Source organism: Astyanax mexicanus, chromosome 8 (genome assembly GCF_023375975.1).
Source record: "Astyanax mexicanus isolate ESR-SI-001 chromosome 8, AstMex3_surface, whole genome shotgun sequence".
Taxonomy (NCBI): domain Eukaryota; kingdom Metazoa; phylum Chordata; class Actinopteri; order Characiformes; family Acestrorhamphidae; genus Astyanax; species Astyanax mexicanus.
The window spans coordinates 23,275,439-23,300,886 of NC_064415.1; the positions used below are offsets into that span (position 1 = coordinate 23,275,439).

The window sequence follows — 25,448 nt, forward strand, 5'->3', positions numbered from 1 at the left end:
AGCTGAACTGCTTGAAATTTTGCATCAGGAGTAAAGGCATAAAGTTATCCAAAAGCAGTGTGTAAGACTGGTGGAGGAGAACGTGCCAAGATGCATGAAAACTATAATTAAAAACCAGAGTTATTCCAACAAATATTAATTTCTGAACTTTTAAAACTTTATGAATATGAACTTGTTTTCTTTGCATTATTTGAGGTATGAAAGCTCTGCATCTTTTTTTGTTATTTCAGCCATTTCTCATTTTCTGCAAATAAATGCTCTAAATTACTAAAATATTTGGATTTGGAATTTGGGAGAAACATTGTCTGTAGTCTATAAAATAAAAGCAAAGTCAGAGAAACTGATTCAGAAACTAAAGTGGTCTCTTATTTTTCTTCAGTGCTGTATGTTCATGTACCATGAAATGAGAAAAATATCTACATTTTCCTTTTATCTACAGCAAATTAACTATTCTGATAGCATGATTTTTTTTAAAGCACTTGAATGTGACAAGCTCCTAACTTGACAAGTGGAAAGCAGGAACTTTTAAACAACACACGAACGCAGCATAAGCCATCACATTCATACCACAAACGTGTTTAGTCTTTAAGTCATCTCAAATAGACATGTTTTAGTGGTTTCTGGCACTGTACAGCATACGGTTATCTACACAACGCATCAAACTCTAGCTCCAGCACTAGCGACACATCCCCATCATACAAATGAGTAATTAATCACAGCAGATTCACTGATATAATAATTAAACCGCCCACTGTCTGCAATATATTATCATTAGAAAAGCTGGATCTGGACGTTTACACTGCAACACCTGCCTGCACCCAGAGAGCCCACATCTGAGTTCCACTGAGCCACAGAGAGAGAGAGAGACTACGCTGGAGTCATTCTGAAGAAGTGTGCACTCCTCCTCCTCTGCTGCCCTTCATGCGTGCTCTCTGCGCTCGGTCACGCTTTGAGTCACCCGCAGAGCGGCCGCACACTCTCAGCCATCAGCTCCACATCCCTCCTTTCTCCTCTTCTCCTCCTCCTCTGTCATTTTCCATTTCACTCGCTTCGCTCCTCCACTCCAGAGGCCCAAACAAGAGCCAAACGCTGGACACACTTCACAGACAGCAGCCTCTGAAAACACTCCTAACTAAAAAGAGAGAGAGAGATGAAGAGGAAGAAAGGATGGAAATACAGAAATATAGAAAATAACTAAAATAAAAAAGAGTGAGAGAGTAAAGGAAGGAGGAGCAGACCAAACAAGTGTAAGAAGAGAGTAAGAAAAATAATAGAGAGAGAGAAGAGGAGAAGAAAGGAGAGAGGGAGGACGAGAGAAAAAAAGAAAAATATATAAATAGAGGGAAAGAAAACAGAAAGAAACTATGAGACAATATAACAGTAGAAATGAATACGAGAAGGAGGGGAAAATAGAATACTTTAGAACAAAAGAACAAGATGAAAAAGAGAAAAGTGAGAGAATAAGGCATACTAAGATGAGAAAGAGAGAGGAACAAACAGACATTAGGAATACAGAGAGAGAAAGAGAGAGAGAGAGAGAGACGGAAAGAGAAAACAGAGGAAAAGAGTGAGAAAATAAGGCAGTATAGAGAAAGAGAAAAAAAGAGAGACAGATGAAGTAGGAGGCCAAAAAAGAATGCATATAGGAAAGCAAATAAATCAGACTGTAAATAACAAGAGAGAGGCAGAGAGGAAAAATAAAAACTAAAAAGTGTAAGAGATAAAAAGGCAAGGAAGAGAGAAAGAAAAATACACAGAATCAAAGAAAAAGAATGAATACAATTTGAGACAGAGAGATTATGGAAAAAGATGATTGGGAAAGAGGGAGGGAGAAAAGAGAAAAAAGCAAAAAACAAAAAGAGTGACAAAAAGGGAGAAAGGGAGGAAGAGAGTAAAAAAGAAGAAGGAGAGAAAACAAACAGGAAAGAGAAAAACAAAGAGAATAAGAAAGAGAAAACAGAGAGCGACAGATGAGGAAGGATGATGGAGGAACATAAAACCAAGAATACAAATATGAGACAAAATGAGAGAGAGAGAGAGAGAGAGAGAGAGAAAGGCAGAGAGAGACAAGGAAGAAGAATGGTAGAGAGAAAAAGAAAAATATAACAAATACAAATTGGACAGGGAAAATTAGAGAGTAAGAGAATAAGAACAGGAAAGTGAGAAAGTGAGTGAGAGAGAGAGAAAGAGAGAGAGATAGAGAGAGAGAGAGAGAGAGAGAGAGAGAACGGCATTGTCTTGCGAGTCTAAAGCCAAACCTCAGTGGAGGCTTAAGGGCTCAGAGCCAGCAGCACTTTTATTTTCAGACTGGCCATAAAGAAGCAGCTCAGACACACCGCAGCTCAGACATATTATTCTCAACTATCCAGCAGCAGCAGCAGCAGCAACATGCTATTCAGCTTAACAATTACACACTACACAAAAACCCTCACATACAATCAACCGCACTGCAGCAGCACCTGCCTGCAGACCTACTCACACTGCCTCAGACCCGCAGCACAAACTCACAGAACAAAAAACAATCTAACCTGAAGTATCTGCTGAAAGCTATAGTTCATTCATGTCTAATAGAGTGTGGACAGCCAGTGAGCACAGCAGCGCTGCTGGAGTTTTTAAACACTGTGTCTGATCCCCACATACCAGCGCAACACACAATATAACACACCACCATTTATGTCGTGTCACTGTCGCAATTCTGTTTTTTTCCCCACACAAACAATACAGTCAAAACACTGAGAAAGGGATACTGGACTACAATCTGTAATCATGGAACTACAAAGTGCTCCTATATCCTTAGTAGAGATGAAGGAAAAAAATTGATTCAAGCTCAAATCGCGTTTCTAGTCTCTTTTTTTTATTTCTGATTTTTCCCCCATTTTCTCCCAATTTGGATATCCAATTGTCCCACCCCTTTGTGCGTCCCCATCATCGTTGACGCCCGTGACCTTCAGAGGGGCTTCGAACCTGCGACCTCCCGCTCATAGTGGCAGCGCATTAGACCTCTGGACCACTCGGCGCCCCACAAATCGCGTTTCTAACATTGAACGATTCAGAATTGATTCGCATTTTCAAAAAATCTTTTTTTTTTTTTGCGGGTGCAGCTACTGTCGCGCGGAGCTTTTTCACTGTCGCGCGGAGCATTTTTCACTGTCGCGCGGAGCTTTTTCACTGTCGCGCGGAGCTTTTTCACTGTCGCGCGGAGCTTTTTCACTGTCGCGCGGAGCTTTTTCACTGTTAAAGAGCTCCGCAGGAAAGTAGATGAGCTCCGCAGGACAGTAGATGAGCTCCGAGCGACAGTTTTTATCCAGCCAAGTAAAGCAAAAATATTTTAAGAAATGAAGGACAATCAATTAGAGAAATTTCAAGAACTTTGCATGTATCCTCAAGTGCAGTCACAAAGACAATTAAAAATGTCATGGTGAAATTGGCCCTCATCAGGAGCACCCCAGGAAAGGAAGACCAAGACTTTCTTCTGTTGCACAGGATAAGTTAATCAAATTTACCAGCCTCAGAAACGTTAAAATGTATAGTAGTAAAATGAGTAGTTTGGTTTAACACTTTCAATTTTACTACATGACTCCTTATGTGTTCTTTCATAGTCTGGATGACTTTAGTATTCATTTAGTATACTGAAATACTGTGTGTGTGTGTGTGTGTTGGGTTCAGTCTTTCATAGTCTGAGTACACTTCTTATTTTCTTACTGGACGAACGCTGATTTTCTCTGTGCTTGTTTGTTTGTTTATCAGATAAAGATGGTCTGCTTACCTCGTTAGGCGCTGTGGTTGAGGGCGCTCCCCAAACTTCCTGTGAAGAGAGGGCAGAAGAGAGAGAGAGAGAGAGAGAGAGAGAGAGAATGAGCATGAGAGAGGTTCACAACTAACCACACCACAAACACAAACACTGAGCAAGTGCATGCACACAAAACACCTGAGAAACCGCCTGAGCATGGAGAATTATTGTTAAAGAGCATGTTCACAAGCGCACAAGTGCACGCACACACACACACACACACACAGCTATACATATAAATACACACACCCACACAGCTCAAATAAACCAAAACAGTCTGTCTTTCATAATTCATAGTAACTGACAAACTCTTGCTCTCAAACATTCCTCACAGTGAAAAGTAAACCCACACACACTACACACACACAGCTGCAGCTGCTGCTACAGTGTGACCTTGGGACTGTTTGGTCACGTGACTGTGTGTACAAACACTAACAGGTGGCTCTGACCGCTCTCTCTTCCCATCACTCCTCCACAAACAGTAGCACAGCAAACCTAACCTCACTCCTCACGCTGGAGCAGCCAATCAGAACCTGCCAAACAGCAGCTCAGTCAGCCACTAGCTCCCTGGTTCCACACTTCCTGTGGGTAGCCTAGTAAAAGCTGCTAATGAAGTCAGTGTGGGAGCAGATCTTGGAATCTGGGTGGGTTTTCTGAGAGAACAGGGCAGGACGAGGATACTGGCAGGAGATCTAAATGCACACAAAGCTCTGTGGCCTGAACAATATGAGGACTGCAACAAGAATCCCACATACTGGAAGAGTTTGTAAAGGAGTTCAGGATCATGTTATATGGGATTTTTCTTAGAACAATGACAACAGCAATACTTTAGTAATGTCATTTTATAAATAAATATTTAATTATGCAAAGACGACTGGAGATCAGGCCTGTAATGATTACTATTTTTGTCTGGACAAAATACATTGTTTAATCGAAATTAAAATTGTGATATTCCAGAGTAGACTTATACAGTAATTTCACTAATTTTGAATACCATAAACTTTTAAACTTGTATATAATTGGAACAGTTATTGGAACACAATAATGATTGACATTAGGGGTGGGCGATATGGCCCTAAAATAATATCACGATATTTCATGGTATTTTAGCAATAACAATTCTCCTGGCGATACAACAAAACACAGAATTAAAAAAAAATATATTTAAAATATACACTACTGCAACAAAATTCAAGTTTTTTTTTTATCAGTTTTGTTACAGAAGTCAATAATCCAGAATTTAATGATACTAATAATGCACTCCAAATATCTCCATATGATAAAGGACAGAATCTGTCTCTAGTAGATATATAACGGGAAATCAGAACAGTGTGAACTTTTCTTTTGCTAAAAACAGCAAAAAGTAGGACCCTGATGTGATAATTAGGGGTGGGCGATCATGATATTTCAGGGTATAACATCGTTCACGATATTCAAAAATGTTGGTGATATTATTGCATAAGATACGATATGGCACTCCCCTGATTGACATACCAACTCAAGAATGTTAATCAGCAAAAGTGAGGCACATATACTGATATTATTAACAGTTAAAGTCTAGCTAGGCCTGAACACTGAAAAACAAAGCCGTAAGTAAACTGACAGCAATTTCAAGCAGTGTGAAAGAAATTATTGAGGTCATGTCCTTCTACTGTATGATTTGCCGTTCAGGGGTGAGTATATCTGAGTATAGGCTGGGTGTTTACCGTGTTAAAACAAGCTATGTGGGACGAAGCGCTAGCTGATAGCACCTGCCTTACGGGAACACTCAGGGTTTCTCAGTGTAGCACTGTCGGGCAGCATTTACTAGCGCAAAGCGCTGCTAACTGCGGCTAACACTGCAGCTAACCACGCTGTTGAAAATATTGGAAATCAAAGCTTACTGTAAATAAACGGAAACACTTTACCCACCCAAATAAAACAGATTTCAGGAAAAACGTGTGTAGATTATAGTGGTGCAGGAAAAAAACGATTGGAGCTCGAAAAAAGTTAAAAAGCTCAGCGCGGTACAGTTATAAATAAATAAATAAAAAAAAAAAAAATAAATTAAAAAAGCTCCGTGCGGTACAGTTAAAAAACAAAACAAAAAAAAGCTCCGCGCTCATCTTTTTATCTTCTCACATAATTTAAATAAAAGTTATAGGCCATTTGAATTGAAAAATCGTTCCAGAATCGAAAATCGTTTCTGAATCGAATCGTGACCCCAAAAATCAGAATCGAATCGCCAGACACTGAGAGATTCGCACCCTTAGTAGATTAACAACATGGCAAGAACCTTTCTCCTTACTATTGTCACATAAAATGTGCCTTATGCCTTATGAAAATAGACCCGAAACTCAACGTTCATTGATAGTGCGCCTTATGATACAGTGCGCCTTATAGTCTGTAAAATATGGTACTGTGATTTAACACATTATCACATATATAGAGGGATGTTAACCTTCATCAACCTAGATTCAAACATTTATTCAATACAAACCGAAGCCAAAACACTTTGTACACATCAAAGAACTAGTCATAAAACTAAATAAATGTAATCCATGAGACATTTAGAGTTGAAATTCATTCAGAATGCTTGTGGACTGATCAGACAAGCGATTCTATGATCAGACCTGGAAAACCCCGAGACACTGAGTCAACTTTCCTGCCACACGACTGATATTTCGTGATGGCCAACTTTGCCCCAGATAAGTCTGGGGCTTCTGTCTTCAACATGTGACTAAATCCTGGAACCACAGATCAGCAGAGAACAGTAATCTGTAGAAAAGCAGGAGGTTTTCCTCTAAGACTGAAACATCTTATAGGTAAGCAACGACTGACGTAAGTTTACTCATATCAGAACCAGACCACCCGTGACATCATCTACATGAAAGTATCATGTGGTGAGTCTGCAGTATTTGTCTTAGCATTTAAAGCTCCACTAGGTAGGATTGAGAATTTATGCTTGTGGGCTCCCCCTACAGTTGTAGAGTGTAATAAATGTTTCAGGCGGATTAGTTTCTCTCTCATTTTCTGGCTTTCACAGACATATTCTTTCTCTTTACAGCTTCTACCAGAGTGTCTGTATGTTAGTTTGTAAAGAATGAACCAGTAATCCTTGTAGAACTGTTAGAACTAAAGGTCAGAAAGCAGGTCGCAGTTCTCGCGAGTGTTTGTCACGGCCGCCTCGGAAAATGTACAGAGTCTGGTTTGAGCTCAGAGGAGCCCCGGCACAGACACGAGAGCACCGCTATTCCTCCTATTACACCTCAATGGAGCGCTGCAGTGAGTTTCAAGCTGTAATTTTACTTCTTTAAAAAGATCAGAAATCAAGGAAATCCTACCTAGTGCTGCTTTAACTCATCACAGGTCTTTGTGTTTTGCTTGTGGCTTGAATAGTTGTATGTATTGAGCAGTCCGGAGCTATTTAATAATTACGCCATTGACTTCAGTGGGAGATCTGTAATACTGCATCTTAACTGAACTGCTCTGGCTGATCAGTGGAACAGACAGCTGTGACCACAAAACATCATGTAAGGTCATTGCGCTTCTGTAAAATACTGCAGTCTCAAGCTGTGTATAAAAATGCATACATACAATTAGCTCTATTTAATATTAATTATCGCTGGGCATCGTTTTTAAAATTGTAATACCGGTACCAAATTTATAACTTGAATTCAGTACCAATACCCAAACAATCTATACCTTTTTTCATAATTGTAAATAAGGGACAAAAATACAAAAAATTATAATTATTCCCACACAATGTATTTAATTAACAGCTGTAGGGCTGCCACGATTAGTCGACTAGTCACGATTATGTCGACTATTAAAATAGTCGACGACTAATTTAATAGTCGATTAGTCGTTTTTTTTGTTTGTTTGTTTTTCTCTCCAAACTGCTGCGACTGCCTTTCTGTCCTGGACGCACATGCGCAGTAGTGGAAACCGGGGTAGGTAGTGGACGACATCTCAGGACATTATACAGACAGGCTCTGGTTTCATGGCTACCCCGCTACAGAACTCAAAAGTGTGGGATCACCAAGAAAATAAAAGTGAAACGCGTGCAATGCAATATCTGCAATGAAGAACTTGCCTTCCTCGGCAGCACAACCGCGATGCACGAGCACCTGAAAAGGAGGCATGTTGTGGCTGATTAAATGACGAAGAAGCTAAATTGCTATTTAGCTGCTAAAATTAGCGTAAACAGAGCGTTAACTTAGTACTTGACTTACTCATCTTGATAGCTTTAAAACAGAGGTCACTAATAGGCGGACCGCGATCCGGATCCGGACCCAGACGTTGTCACAAATGCCGTCCCAAACCGATAAACTACAGAGAAGGATTTCATTCTGACAGTGGCTTCTGTTTTCAGTGCTTTTCGGTGCAGTAAACTCACAGATCAGTCATGTGTGGTGTAAAATCACCAAAACGCTCTCCTCTGCCAATCAGATCTGTGCAGACCGCTGCCCTGTGTACGGTAATGTACACAATATCTGGACAGAGAGGCATTTTTTATTAATATACTTTTTTTTCATAATAGTTCAAACAACCTCACGGTTGAGATGTTTCATAAATGCCAGTGCCTTATCCTTATTTTACACAGTTGTTTACACTTTATGCTAAACAGTAAAATAATTGTCTGTTACAACAAGCTGCATATTTCATTAAAGGTTTAATGAACTATGATTTTAATTGTTTTTATTTTTAGTTAGCATATAGCTGAAATCTAATGTTGGTTGTATAATAGCAGCTGCATTCTATTGTGATAAACTGTGTTTTATATTCAATTAACGTATGATCCGATTAGTCGACTAATCATAAAAAATAATCGGTGATTAGTCGACTATAAAAATAATCGTTTGTGGCAGCCCTAAACAGCTGACATGAGTAATCTCATTCTCATACTGTCCCTAGAAGAGACTCCATCTTTTTGGACCTTGTTGGAACAAACAGTGAGCATGTATATGGAGCTTAATTAAGAACAAAAATAATTGGTTGTGCATAACTGCAAATATCGTTTGGTTGAGGTTGTTGCTGCCAAAAGGAGGGTTAAACTGTTAATATGTGAACCTTTGCATTTAATAACTTTCACCCCTCACTGTGAATGTTAACATATTGTGTTCAATAAAACCATGCAAACATATAATATTTCGTGTGGTATTAGTTTGTCTATTGTTAGGTAGATAAGGATCAGAACACATTTAATGACCAATTTATGCAGAATTGCAAGGCTTTACATACTTTTTCTTGCACCTATAGAAAATATTAAAAAATATTAAATGAATAAAAAATGTCATGACATTTAAAGTACGTAATCTTTTAAGGTTAAAATCTAACTTTTGACTGGTACTGTACATCAATATTATTCATATATTATTCACATATTATACTCACTTCAAGCACCATTTATCATTGCAGACATAATAAAAGCTTGCCTGCCCACCATGACTGCCATGGATGCTGCAGGTTAGCCCCATGATGCAACCCACTCAGGAGGTGCACGCTCCTGGGGGTCCTGCTATAGTCACAGCAACCTTGAGTCGTGTTAGGTAGCAGTCAGGAGACAGGAAGGTTTAAAATAGCAAAGGAGGGGAAAAAAAATCAATGGCTGAGTTTTCGTGCTGCAGCCGCAGTGGGCCGCAGGGAGCTGGGGCAGGATCTCTGAGGCAGTCTCGCTGGTGCTGCCATTCAGGAGATCAGAGCGGCCCACCAGCACCGCCTGCAACAAATTTAGCTTCAAATACGAAGTTAAGACTGTCATTTGTATTAGTGTATATTGCAATACCGTATAAAGTTTTACTACATTACTATAGTAATACTTTTTATATAATTCCAGACTTCTCACCGTGTTCTTCAACGGTCAGGATCCTGAAGGAACACCACAGAGCAGGTATTGTCTGGATGGTGGGTCATTATTTCTTAGCACTGCAGTGACACTGTTACAGTGGTGGTGTGTTATTGTGTGTGTTGTGCTGGTATGAGTGGATCAAACACAGCAGTGCTGCTGGAGTTTTTAAACACCTCAGCATCCCTGCTGAACAGAGAATAGTCCACCAACTGCGACCCGTGGCAGTGTCCCATCACCACTGATGAAGGACTTGAGGATGACCACACGAAGATGACAGTTGACGGTGCATGCATCACCCAGCAAGTCTGCAAGCTGGCAATGTGTGATGATAAGCGTAGTTCAAGCTGATTGGCATCTGACTATGGCGAGTGCAAATGAATCAACAACACTACAAACACCCTGTATAGCAACAAATGAGCTTCTCTCTCTCGAACTTTACATGTAAAAAGGTGCAAGGATGTTTCAGGGCATTTGAAGCATCACGCAGCTCTGGGGCTCACACGCGTGAGCTCCTCCACTTGTCCGCATTTGACTCTCAGCACTGTGTGTAGCTGTTCTTAAATATAAGGTCTGTGCTTCTTCAGTGTTGCAATGTTAATTAACATCATTCTGAACAAATTTCGCTCATTCAAACAGCTCGGGAATGTTTTTAAAAAGCTCAGTTTTACTGCTCTACTTACTAAAAAACTGTTGGGTTTAATTCGGGCTCGGGCTCGAGCAGAATGTGCACAGGCTCAGGAGGGTCGGATCTGATGTTTTTGGGCCTGATCTAGTATCTATTAGCAACCAGTGGCAGGGGACCTCTTGAGGGAGATTTTGATAACAGTGCTGTTGTACTTTATTGCAGTGACCATCACAAAATTCAAAGAGGGGCTCACACAGCTAGGCTAGCTTCAGGCCATAGGCAATCAATTGGTTTGCTTGTCTTGTTGCAACGGGCCCGTGAAGGTAGAGCAGCTACTGTACGTTTAAGGTACAGCAGTTTACACTATGTTTAAAACCTCCAGCAGCACCGCTGTGTCTGATCCAGTGTTGAAACGCTATGTTTCGCATAACCAAAAACATAAAACAGATCGATAAACAAACATAAAAGAGTACAACACTTAAACACATCGCATGAAGTGATGAGACATTCTTAGGGTCACGATGAAGAGCTAAAGATGAAAGACACAAAGCCTGAAGAAGGAGAAGGGGGATCAGGCACATGTGGAGGAGAAAAGGAGAAAGATAAGAGGGACAAAGAGGCGATTATAGGGGAGGAAAAAAAAGAGGAGAATAAAGCAAGGCTGAGGGGGGAAGAGCTGTAGAGATGAAATCAGAGAGACGAAGAAAGAGCGTGAGAGATTGAGAAAGCGGGAGAGAGAGAGAGTAAGGGAGAGTGAAAGAGAGAGAGAGAGAGAGAGCGTGAGGGGATGTGTGTGAGAGTGTGTAAGTAGAATAATTACAGAGCTAGAGATCAATACGGTTCCCACAGTGAAACGCTGATGTTTGAGTGGATAATGGATTCCAGCCTGTTCCAGGCGGCTCAGGCACATGCTGCTGCTGTAAAGCCCTCATTCAGAGGTCCATCTGGGGCAACGGCGCTGCCCGACAACCTCCCCTCGTACAGATCTCTGCATCATTAGCAGCAAATTTCATTTAAACACTACTTTACAGTAGAAGAGCCACAACTCTTAAATACAAAACAGAAGCAACATTAAAGCTATGATGAGAGACATTAAACAAGAGTGTCAGGGGTATATTAAAACATCTAGACCATTACGGTTTTGGGCGAATACATGTTACATTACATTACCTGGCAACCTTAAAATGCAAAATGTTCACAATCTGGCAATGTGGAATGATAAGCTTAGCTCAAGCTGATTTGTGTCTGATAATGGCGAGTGCAAATGACTCAAGGAGCTAAAGTAAACCTGCCTGCTTCTTTCAAATCCCAAAAGGTGTTTTAACAGACACACCTGGCCAATCAACCATTGAGTTGAATGAATAAAAGGCTTTGTTGCCTATGGTTACGGCTTGTGACGAAACAAAATAACAGAATCAGCCGAAACTACTAGTCGACTTAATCAACAACATCAACTATAAAAACTACACAAGGTGCTGTGGAGAAAGGCGAGGGAGGAGTAAGGGGCACTCCTTTTGCTCTCATTGTCTCCAAAAATGTCTAAACACACCAGATATGGGACAAGATAATAGCTATACTCACTGTATATGAGCTCCTTTTAGATTTTAACACATTCTCAGCATTTAAATCCCACATTCAGTGGCATCTGCAGTCATTGGAGTGATAGAGAAAGCAGAGAGCGAGTTGACCATGAGCTGCAGCTTCACCAAGAAATGTTCACTGACAGTAAAAAAAAAAAACACACCCTTCATTAGATTAAACAAGTCCAATATCTGAAGTTGCCACAGACATTACCAAAACAGCACATTTGGATTTTAAATGGATTGAAATGAAGGCTTCTTGGCAGCCATGGTAAATATTAAAAGCCTCAAAAAATTAGCCCATGACCTTTACATTTTTACACTCATCTGTATGATTTTTTTTTTTTTTTCAGGGAAACTAGAAACCTTGCAAGCAGGTAGTGGAGAGGCTGATCATGTGACTAGTCAAGGTATCGGGTTACAGAGGCAATACCAGAGTACAGAACAAAAGAATATATTAATAATACAATAAGTACATATACTAATAAATAAAAATAAATATACAAATACATAACAAAAGAACAATGTTATTTTTTTATATATTGTCAATTGTCATTAATTTTTCATACATATACCTGCCAGTAGCTGTCAAATACTACAAAAAACCTTACCTTCTTACAATAAAAGGCATTAGTTGCATTTCTGATCAAAACATGGTCAAATTTAAAGTAATTTATAAATTCTGTTAATATTCCCATGGAAGCTCCTTATAAGGCATTATCTGTACTGTTTGTTGGATCTGGCCTAATCAATGTAATGTGTTAATGAGTGTAAATCAGGTTAAGCTGCACCAATACAGCTGTTTCGGTGTTTAATTGTGGAATATACCTGATAGTAGGATTGGACTGAGTTCAGATCCTATTTATGTTCAGACCAACTGCTCTTTTCATAGGCCTTGGTGTGGATGTTTTGGTCTGCATCCAACTGAAATGAACATGTTCACACTTGCCTGAAGGAAGGGAGCCAGACTAAGAGTGCTTTCACACCTACTGGACCTTGTTTGGCTCAGACTTTTCATTTTGGTCAGACGAAAGGCAGCAGTCTTGCTTTGGATCAACTGAACCATAGTGCAGTTCATTTACAAGGTGAAAAAATATTTTCAAGATTGTTTTTAGACTTTTTGCCCAGTTACAGTACGTTAGGCAGGCTATTGGTCCCCCACGTAACAATAGAAGAAGAAAAAGAACTGCTGTAGTGCAGGAATCCATTCCTTTTTTATGTGCGCACATGCATTAATCACCAATATGGCTGGCAATTCTTGTATCTACTGTAACTGTATATTAACGCTTACTTACAAAACAGACATCAAAAAAAAAATCTTACTATAATCTGTTACTATAATGCCCAATCTATTATCTGACATGCATGCACTCAAAGGAAGTCAGATTCTGGCAGGGAGGCAATAGTCAGCACATCACCTAAACACTGAACAACACAGACGTCAGGCAAACACCCTTCTACAAACCAATCAATGCTAAGTAAGTGAGATGTAGCTCACTCAAATAAGAGCGACAAGTGCAGTGTGAAAACTAACCAGGTAAAATACACATATATAAATGTAACAAACACATAAACCTTGTTTTCAGATAAAAATAACAAAGTAATATTACATTAAAACAGTCTATCTAATGCTTCATACTGGCAACATAATTACGTCGCTCTGGTACCGCATGTGTGATGAGAATTGATCCAGTCTCTTGTGAGAGTCATTCATGAAGTGCTTAACATGGAAATCATATCATGCATTCTACACCTGGTTGTGCAGAATCTAAGAGAAAATGTACAAAAGCAAATGTCAAACATGGACAATCTGCACAGGCTAAGAAAAACAACAGATCTCAAAACTAAGGGTAAAACTACAGCTGAACTGAATCAGAACTGATGAACTGAGAAGGTTCAAGAACATTAGCATGTTGACAGTTCCACAAAGCTGGAATCTAAGCCAGAGTTGCTAATCAGAAAACATTTGGTTCCAAGGACACCACACACAACCTGAACTCCGGGTCATCGGACAAATGTTAGACTACATACGCCAGTGAGTTGTCTTTCACCATCACCTTTCCTACATCCAGATGTTGCTTAGTCCTGTATGAGAGTGTTCCAAGAAGCAGGCGGTTCTAAAGAGAAAATAGTGGCCTTATATTAGGAACTGTAGATTCTGTGGTTCTGTTAGTTTGTCCATATATGGATTTATTATGAAGAATGTATTTTTCATTGGTACACATAGCCAAAAAAAAAAACATGAAACATGGATCCAGTGGCTTCCAGTGGTGGTGAACAAAAGTTGATACTTTATTGCTAAACAAACTGATGCTTAAATACAGAACTTTTATCCAACATTACGGATGGGAATCACAGGGCATCTCACAATACGATATCACGATAGACCAATTAACCCATCTCATCACAGGTGGTGATGCCACAACACAAGGAGGGTGAAGACTAGCACATCATGCCTCCTCCAATACATGTTAAGTCAGTCACCACCTCTTTTCGAACTGCTGCTGAGGAAAGCGCAGTGACTCTGTGCTGATATACATCAGTTCACAGACGCCTTGTGCTGATCAACATCACCCTAGGAGTGAAGAAGGGAAGGAGCACCATCTACTGTACCCATCCAGAGAGAGCAAAGCCAATTGTGCTCTGGGCTCCAGCAGCTGATGGCAAGCTGCATGACCAGGATTCGAACCAGCGATCTCCCAAACAATACTTTGATTCTTTATTAGTCTATAGATTGCATGACAATCCCCTACAATACTTCCCGGCATCTGTTTTACTGAACAGGATAAATTACCCCTAAATGAGCAAGTATGCATTAATTCGGGTCAGTTTCACATCATTTGTTGTACATTGTTTCATATTGGTTCATTTTTTTTTAACTTTCACATTTTTCAATTTTATTTGAAAGTAAAAATTAAGAAAAACAAGGAATGGTATAAATATCTGGATGTACAGACATTTATTAAGATTAGGCGTAGGACAATATATCGTTATCGTGTATCGTATTGTTTTTGCTTCATTACTTCTTGTGGTAGCGCTAATCAAATGAATAGAGTAAGCCTTTGGTGATATTTAAATATTGATTTAAATAGTGTGAAACTAACTCTATAAATCCATAATCCCTGGTTTTAGCTTATTTAGGAGTGTTTTATCCTCTTCAGTAATATTTTATCCTCTTCAGTAACACAGTTGCTGTAAAACTATTTTATATTATATTATATATCGTGAGAATATAGCACCCTGTGATGCCCAGAGATTCCCAAACCTAATCAAGAGGTTTAAAAAAAGATATATATTATATATGTATATTTTTACACTTCCATTCTACCAAGTTTGTAAAAATTAGCTTTAGCTTCATATGAGCTTGTGCACAGAAACAGTCCTTGAAACTTCTGTGTCTCAAACACTCTGAACCTCACACACACACAAAGGTGTTGATCAGAAAATGGGGAAAAAAAGTGCAAAGACGGCAGCTGGAGCCATTTCCTGTTTGTTTAATGAGGTCATCTGTTGAGCCTGTCCTTCTCGGCCTCCACTTGTGTCCGTCCAACACAAACCGCAACTGTCCTCCTGGGAAAACCTCACAGTTAAGTGCTTTACACAAACATAATGTAGAAAGGAGCCAGAGCATGAAGATATGATTATAAAAAAAAAACAATGATCTAAAACACATCTACTAAATCTATAATTTGGTTTAGTCCAAGACCGTTTTACAACAAATACTAAACGACAGCTGTAGTTTATAATGCCCAAAGTTATAGAATTAAATATAGCTAATCTAAAAGTCCAACTATAATATGACAATAAAACATGATACAATGCTTTATATACAAGGGCTGCATATTGGCGCAAACCTGGCAATATGATGTAGATCACAAATGCTGGGGTTACAATACAATTTATGATGATCATGTTGTGACTTGATCCAATTTTTAAATAAAAGAAACAGCCATATTGTGGTCGGGGTTTAAACAACACAAAATAAACCACAAAAAGATGCTACATTTAAACAGTTGCACCATCCTGTTCTCCTATGCTCTGCTCTGCCATCACAAACACTACAGTTTTACTGCTGCTGTAGTCTTTTACACAGTTAAATCAAGCGATACACAGACATTTGTAACTGCTTTTCTCCACGCAGGCCGCGCCATGTTGGATATCGCTTTATGTTTGAAAATAGGTGATCAGTCACTCAGTTATTTACCTTATCTGATTTAAACTCAACGCCCCTAATCTGATCCACACTGAGAAACAGCCCTAACCTGATTCGATCCAGCACACAGTTTCATCAGCAGAACAGACCACTGTTTATATGGTGAAGACGATCCAAACCGTAACTGCAAACCCTGGATCTTTTCTGAGTTTCTTTTTCTAGCTTATTCATATTATTAAGCTGGTATGATGGTTTGTTTTTATTTTAGTTATTTATGTAGAATATGTAAGCATTTTTATACTCCAACTACTTTTTAGGTCAGCAAATCTGTATATTTATATACAGCTCTGGGAAAAAAAAAAAGAGAACACCTAATGGTGATAAATTTCCTTGATTTTACCATACTAAAAACCTTTGAAATATAATCAAGAGGAAGATAGATGATCACAAGCCATCAAACCAAGCTGAACTGCTTGAATTTTTGTCCAAAAGCAGTGTGTAAGACCGGTGGAGGAGAACATGCCAAGATGCATAAAAAAACGTGATTAAAAACCAGGGTTATTCCACCAAATATTGCTTTCTGAACTCTTAAAACTTTATGAATATGAACTTGTTTTCTTTGCATTATTTGAGGTCTGAAAGCTCTGCATCTTTTTTGTTATTTCAGCCATTTCTCATTTTCTGCAAATAAATGCTGTAAATGACTATTTTTATTTGAAATTAGGGAGAAATGTTGTCTGTAGCTTATAGAATAAAACAATAATGTTCATTTTACTCAAACATATATCTATAAAAAGCAAAATCAGAGAAACTGATTCAGAAACTGAAGTGGTTTCTTTAATTTTTTTCCAGAGCTGTATATACACAAATATAAACAGTTTACAATAAAACTGTTTATTGCAATAAATCTTGTTACAATGTATTATCCTGGTTGTTGGTTAATTCATTCACTTTCTCCTGGACACTTCCGCAGTCATGAACATAATAAAGGAAAGTTGAGGAGGAAAGGGGGAGATTTTAAGGCTACAGACAAATGGCAGCCAGAGACATTTCCAACCCCCTTGACAACTTCTGAGAGGAGTTCAATAGAGGAAAGGGAAGTTCTGTCGGAATTGTGTTTTAATCTGTTTTTCTGCACATTATCCATTTTTGCTTCCTTCCCTCTGTTTTGTCCTCCCACTCCATCCCACAGCAACAGGAGGGAAAAGTCCCAGTCACTCAGGGGAATTACACTGCTGTCTGGCAGAGTGGAGACAAATCGATAAATATTTAAAAACACATGCATACATTCATAGACATTAAAAAAGCAACAAAATCTAGAAAAGAATAATTTCCTACAGCTTGTATAACCATCATCCATCAACCATTTCAATCCCATATTCCTCCCTGCTGCAGAGAAGAGGCTGTCTGACCCGAGGTCATTAAACCGGCACACGTCTCCGAGCCGTTATGGGTGCTTACTAGCGGAGCGTCTATATTAAGTGATAATAGGGGAAACACTCTCCCTTTTCCAAAAGGAAGTAAGAATGATGTAACGCTTTCACAAGCCAAAACTCGGGCAGGATGAGCATTTCCTACACCAATTCAGAGTTCACGTCAGTCCTCAGCGGAATCGTTTGATGGCGACGCTGCGCGCCTGAATGTTAAGTGGAAAATGTTCGGTAGGAACTGGATCTTGACAAAACAGCCAAAACAGTCCTTTAGAAATGGAAACTCAAACAAAGCAAACAACTCGAGTGCATCCGTTTCCGACGCAGGACGTGTCTATTCACCAGTGTCTTACTGTTTTGTTGTGGCCATTTCAGGTAGACCAACTGTGTGTTAAGTGTGGCTTAATTAATCTGCTTAATCTGAGTGCAACATGAATTCAAATCTATTACTGTAATTCACTAAATGAGTTCAAGCTAATTATAGCAAGTAATTTAAAACTCCATAGTAGGATAAACAACAGACAGCAAAGGTAGTCTTAAGGTAGTGTACATGCAGACCTGTCCTAAGGGCCAAATTGCATCGGTCTCCTTAAAGGGGACATTTATGCAAAGCTCACTTTTTGCATGTTTTCACACATTCATCTGTTTTCTAAGAATCAATCGAAAAAGTGTGGCGTCAGGAATCCTATGCTTCTATGAGCTGTTTGGATGGCTTTTTTATGGTGATGTCACAATAAGGAAACACCTTTAACTGGTCAACCCCCACCAGAACCCCGCCCACTAGATGAGTTGAAGAACTGCCAATTCGATCTGCTGGTTTAGAACCTCAGACAGCCTGCAGACTTCATCTGACAGAGGGATCTGTACCTACAGTTCGTGGCAAGTCAGCAGATGAGGGAGATCTAAGTACTTTCAAATAATGAGTTTTATGCTTTGATCGGAGTTAAGCATGAACTAGCTTGTTTGTGTTTGGCCATTTAGCACAAGCTAACGCTAACACGTGCAGCCATATTTAAGCTATATTATCCACCTTCAACTTCTGATCATTCATCTCAGGGCCAATTAAAGACCAGAGTTATTACCTTACGTGTTTAGGTTGGGTTGCTCTTTTTTTTTGTTTTGTTTTTTTTTGTTGTTTTTTTCGTGTGCAAGTATCAGCTCAGCTGAATCGAGACTTAAATCTGACTTGTGTCACCCACACCCACTGCTACAGACTACAGCAGCAGCAACAGTGTCAAGTGCTGTCAAACATCCCATCTAGGAAACGCTCAGCTCCTGTACAGAAAGAGCCTACTAAGCAGAAATGGTGAGAAGATGCTGGTTGAAAATTATTCTAATGATTCAGTTTCTCAATCTAACTACATACATCCATGTTTAAACATTCAGAATTAACGGTGGGCCATATTGTATCGTATGCACGTTAAAAAACTTTATGATCTTTTTTTTTTTTTCTTTTATCGCAATATTCTTGAAAGGTAAAAAAAGTCTGAATTTACTTGATTTACTTTGATTTATTTTTTGTTTACAGTAGCTGCACTTTAGTAGTAGAAGATTTGTGGTAGATTTTAGTTACCATATTTTTTTCGGACTACAGGGCGCACTTAAAATCCTTTTAGGAGCGGTAAATCGGACTGTAGTCTGCGTGTTCGTGTTAAAACAAGCTACGTGGTATGAAGCACTAGCTTCCTGGAACACTCAGGGTTCCTCAGTGTAGAACTGTCGGGCGGCGTTTACTAGCGCTAGAGCTGCTGCTAACCGCGACTAAAAAACTGTAAACGTAAGCCTACTGTAAATAATCAGAAGCACTTTACTTACCCAACTACACAGTTTTCAGGAGATAAATATGTGTAAATTAATATCTAGTGCTTGTTTGACTTTGCTGAATTAGAATGGGACATAGCAACTGTCTTGTTCCGGTGTGCCTTATAGTCCGTAGTAGTATATCCTTAAAATTAGTTTTTTAATAAATGTTGAGCCAAGATTATATTTATCAGAAAAATATCCTGAAATATCATATTACTTTAGGGCCACCCCTATTCAAGAGCCCAAGCACACAAAATCTAAATACACTAAAGCCATAATTAAACAAAAAACGAAATCCAGCCAATCAAGCTGCTAAAATCAAGACAGGTGATCATTCTGAAATACAGAAAAAAAATCAGCAAAACAAGAAAGCAACAGGTACATGTTTGTCCTTGCTTATCACCCTGTTACAGCCTCCGTAATAAGCCAGGTTTCCATCTAACCTTTTTTTTTTTTTTTATGTACGTGAAATCACAAAACATTGGGAAAATATGTCAAATAATCCATATTTCCATTCATTACAAATATGCATAGAAACATTAGAAGGTTTGAAAGTGTAGACTACTGTGTTTTGCAGTAAAACAAGAAAAGCAAGCACAATCAAAGATCCTGAATGAAGTTTACAGCCATGTGTAAAGATCAATAGCGGTCTTTTTATGGCAGTGCTGTTTGCACTTCAGAAACAGCAGACAGGACAAGCCCCCGACACCGTCTACCATATATCTAGACACGCAAACACAGCAGACAGTTCTAGGAAAGGAAAGCACAGTGCACAGCCATTTTGGTGTGTTTTGGGTTTGGCATGTCAGAACTTCAAAAGCAACCTGAAAAGCTGTTATCTTATATTTAGCGTTACTGATCTATAGGGGTGTCACGATTTCGATATTGGCGCAGCACACTGTAGCTGAAAGAGCAGCCCTTTCTCCAGAGAATGTGGACATTCTCATCTTCTTAAAGAAAAACTTGAAAATATAAAAATAACAGTCGTTTTGTTTAGCCTCAAATGTTAATAGTTTTGGTACCTTAAGGAGCATCTTTCTCTCAGATAAAGTTAATAATATATCTTTGTTAAAGAAAAAAACTGTCATTCTCAGGGACCGAAAATTCTTAAAGTCTTGTTTTTCATGTTTAACTGTTATAGTAGGATAGAGTTCAGTTTGTTAAGGCTCTAATTGTTCTATTATTTTTTACATGTCTGTACCTGTATTTTTTTATTATTTATTTTGTTATGTTGCACACTGCTGCTACCAAAAAATCCACTAGATGGCATTACAAATATATCATAATTACATTATTTAAATTTGACCATTAGTGCTTAATGTGGTGTATTACAGATCACTTTATCACTTTGCATCACTTATATCAAGCCCACCTTTTGAAATAAGATATTGTAAATGATGATGAATAAAACCAATGACTGACCATAGACTAATCTGAAACTGGCGTAGGGCTCTCTACTGTGAAAATCGAATCGAATTGTGACCCTAAAATCGGAAATAAAATCGAATCGAGGATTTAGAGAATCGTGACACCCCTACTGATCTCCATATTTTTAACATACTGTTTTGTTTGTTTGTATTGTACAACAAATGAATATGCCCATTACCATAAATCAGAGGGTATCGTGTAGGGTTTCAAATATTTGAAAATTCATAACATTTACAAGTTCACTGCTCTTGGGCTTTGAGTAGTCCTGCAGTCTAAAGCGCTGCCATTATGATCAGGAGATTGCTGGTTTCGAATCCCAGTCATGTCGCTTGCCATCAGCTGCCAGAACCCAGAGAGAGCACAACTGGCTTTGCTCTCTCTGGGTGGGTAGATGTCACTCTTTCTGCTCATCACTCTTACAGTGTTGTGGACCAGCACAAGGCGTCTGTGAGTGAGCTGATGTATCGGAACAGAGATGCTCCGAACGTGCTGTGATGCTATTTGGCAATGCTGCATCAGCAACAGTTGGAAAAGAGGCAGAGGCTGACTTCATAGGTGTTGGAGGAGACATGTGCTAGCCTTCACCCTCCTGGTGTTGCGGCATCACTAGTGACGGGGGATAAACAGCTGAGTAGCAGCTGAATGAGTGGGACAATTGGCCAGATAAATTGGAAGAAAAAAATTGAAATAGAAATTTAGAAAAAAAAAAAAGTCCACTGCTCTTTAAAAAGATGTTGTAAATGTATTATGGTAAGCATTATCACCAACATTTTTGAAAATTGTGAACGATATTATACCCTAACATATTGTGCCATATCACCAGACCCTAATTATCACATCAGGCTACTACTTTTTTTTTTTTTTTGCTGTTTTTTTAACAAAAGAAAAATTCACACTGCTCTCATTTCCCATTATATATTTACCAGAGAGAGATTATATCTGATAAATATCTAATCATTTATTTCACTTTAATCCTAGTTATATATAAGGATTAGATATTTGGAGTGCATTATCACTATCAAGACATTCTGGATCATTGACTTCTGTTACAGATCTGATCAAATTCTTGTATTTTTTATCTCTATGTATATCTATAGTTAGGGGTGTGCTATATCATATCGTATGCAGTAATACAATTTTATTCACATTTTGTTGCATTTTATTTTTCCATTCAGTGTTTCGTCATATCGCCAAAAGCATCTTTATCGCGAAAATACCATGAAATATTGTGATATTAATTTAGGGTCATATTGCCCACCCTTAATTAAGGTATTAAATTATCATCATTTCATCTGTGGAATTACTTGGTCTACAAATGACTAATATAATTTATCAGCTATTTCTAAGACAGTATAAGACATACTCACAGACTCACAATTCTGAGAAATGTAAAACGGAAGGATCCAGTAGAAGTTGTCAGTGTTGTCATGTAAACTGATCTGGTCTGGCATTTTTATCTCTTTATATACGTTAGAATAGAGCTGCATGCTGTGATAACGTCTGATTTGAGCAGAGAGAGCTCTTCCCTTGGCGTCAGTAGCTCCGCGTCTCTCCTCTCTTGGCACGGCGTTCTACAGTGTCCTGTTGCTTTTCTCTGTGTTGATGACAAACAGCTAGCCGGTGCTCCACAGTGAGTCAGAGGTGAACACTGTACACAGAGCAAAAGACATCTGCAGTGTCTCTTACACCTCTGCACATCTCTCAACATTCCTATAGCCACACAGTCAGAGCGCTTCACCCCGGGGCTGCAGGCAGTGACAGTATCAAAATCAGACAGGAGTGGATTAGGTGCAGGGATAGGATTTCAGAGCCCTGGGGGGTTTTCCTCACCGCCTAAACAACTGTGATTACTGCCACGGGATCACTCACACACTGCCTATACTGTACAGTTCCAGGCTAAAGGGAAAAGGTCACTGAAGGCAAAGAAATAAAACTGTGTGTATGTGTGTGTGTGTGTGTGTGTGTATATATATATATATATATATAAATATATATATATATATATATATATATATATATATATATATATATATATATATATATATATAAATATACACAGTGTATATATATATATATATATATATATATATATATATATATATATATATATATATATATATATATATATATATATATATATATAGAGGTGTGTGTATTTAGTGTAAAGTGTAAAACACAGTGTGGTGGGCCGAACCATGGCAAGAAAACATCCTGTCTGTCAGATACCCGCAGGCACAAAGATAGATTTCTGAGAGCTAACTGATGCGGCTACATTTACAGCCGTGGCTTATTGAGAAATTCTATCTTCCTGATGTCACTCAACAATACAAGAGCAGCAGAAGCATTTTATATTCCATCAAGAGCCCGAGTCCTTATGTAGGTGTTGCTTTTGTAGACCAATACTACATTTCTTTTTATTTTATTATAAAAATAATGTTATGAAAAATGCAACAGATTCTGTAATGCTCTATAATTCATATAATTTCATATAATATAATTATTTCATATCATAAAGATGAGGCCCAGTAAGGCTGCCGTGTTGCGAGCTCCCACTTACTTTTGGTACAGTTTTAGTACAGTGCATTAACATATGTTTACAGTGTAAGTTACTGTGTATATAGTGTTAGTTATTGTGTATATTAGTAAGTTAATCGTCTTTTTCTACTTATTTTTACTTATTCTACTCTATATTTTAATATTTTATTTTCTCTGCAAACTAGTGGGAACTTGTACCGAAGTTTTTTAGTCACCTGTACACCTGTACTCTTGTGATGTGACAATAAATTTGATTGGATTTTCATTTAATCTAATGTTTTCAAACCAGCCCTTAGACAGTATGGTCTAAAACACTGTTTTGAAACGACTCGTTACTTAGAATCTTAAGATAACTGCTAAGAAATTCCAAATAATTGTGTATGATGCAATGCACACACACGCGCACACACATTTCTTACTTTATAGTCTCGATTTTATTGTTAGCAGTGAAGAAAAAAAACACAATATAATACCACAATATTTCATGTTATTTTATTGATGATATTCTTGGCGATATGATAAAACATTTCTTTCTTTTTTTTTATAATTTAAAGAATATACTAATGCAAATACATTTCTTTTTGTATAGATATTCAATAAATTCAGAAAAAAATCTATAAACGTTTGTTAAACATTACATTTCTTAAACAGTAACTCACCAAGATCCCGATTTTATATAAAATAATCTACCACACACTTTAAGTACAGCATATTGAATACATGCATATTAAAAGCAAAAACAATTAAAAGCAAAAAAGATGCTTCCAAGAATATATATATATTTTTTTTGATCATGTAATACTTTTTTTTTACAATATTATTGTGTATGATAGTTTAAATTTAACATCGGGTGCTTTTTCTTCTTAAGGGCATTTCTTTGAAAGTTCGAACCGGATTTCACACCAGGGTCTGTGTATTTCTTATATTGTACAGATAGATAGTCTGAATAGACTTAGTTTCACACTGCAGTTAAAGTGAACAGACTATAGTTCTGTCTTCATCACCTAGATTGGCTGCAGCTCCTTCATCTATACTTAATATATTAATATATATATACACACATATATTAATTGGTGTGTGGAATGCTGTTAGCTTAAAGACAGAGTTCAGTAAGTTTTTCCAGGTGCTGTGCCGAATTATACCTCTATGCCACAATTCGACTCCTCTTTTCGAGCATGCATCTTTAAAGTCACATAGCAAAATAAGCATGACAGATTACCCTTGGATTCATATTATTTCAGTTTATAACATAAATATAAGGGTTAATCTACAGTTCTAGTAGATACAGGAACCACCAGTGTAAGAGTTTGCAACCATACAGCTGCATGACACCCCTGCACACTAACGGGAATCAAATTACAGTACAACACTGGTTCTTTTCCCCTCTAGTCTGTAGTTGGTTTGAAATTCTAGTCTGGACTTTGAAAATCGGGACCAAACATGGTTTTGTGAACTTCGCTCATTAACGCTTCAGGAGTCCCTGAAGGCCATAGATATGAAGAACCATCAATAGCATATTTTTCACCATACAGTACAAAGCTATAACCAGACTAAGCACTATTTAAACACTTAAATCAATCATACATAAATCTTTCTACATAGAACCACACACTACTTTACTTGAGTTCTTGAAGAACTGCTCTTTCAAAGAGTCTCCTACAAGACTCAAGAGAACCGGCCACATGGCAGGACCAACATACTCCCAGTAGACTGACTGCCCCTTCTGTTGTCACTTTGGGCCAAAATGTCCAGCCCTCATAAAGACCTCAACCGCAGACCCGACAGCGTTTTAAATACTTTTATTCTTTATGGGGAACAAAAGGCATGCATGCTTCAAACAGTAAAACAAACCACTTCCATGTAACCCCTGGAGTGGAAGCTAGCGGAAAAGAAGAAAATGGTTTGGCTTCCACTGCAACACTACTGTGCCAACCAGGGAGCCAACCCCAGTTCAGCTTGCCAGTTCGCCAACCTCAAAGGAAATGTGGATTAACCAATTAACCAATGGGGAGAAACAAAGTCAGAAGACCAAGAGAGAAAGACAAAGAAAACTCCACCAATCTTCAACATGCCTCTAATTGGGCTCAGCAAATTCATTGTATGAATCAGGTCAGTTTCTGTATGTGTCTTAGACATACATCAGAGATACTCTAATGCTGGACAACTTCTACAGCAGAGCCAACAGCAAAATAATAACTGGTCTACAGGAAGTCTAATGATTGTGCATTTGGAGCATAGTTTTACTTACAGGTAGGGGTGGGCAACATGGCTCTA

At 38.4% G+C, this 25,448-nt stretch overlaps 1 protein-coding gene across 2 annotated transcripts in view; it reads right to left on the minus strand.

The window, feature by feature from the left end:
• The window catches only part of rbpjb (recombination signal binding protein for immunoglobulin kappa J region b), a 78,370-nt gene that overhangs the window by 33,969 nt on the left and 18,953 nt on the right, over positions 1 to 25,448 (minus strand). The window contains exon 2 of one of the 2 annotated variants that reach the window (XM_007248003.4): positions 3,767 to 3,805. In XM_007248003.4, the coding sequence (XP_007248065.1) occupies positions 3,767 to 3,805 (39 nt within the window). Of the gene's footprint in view, positions 1 to 3,766; positions 4,026 to 25,448 lie in introns of those variants that run through there. The other variant, XM_007248002.4, reaches the window with a different exon arrangement.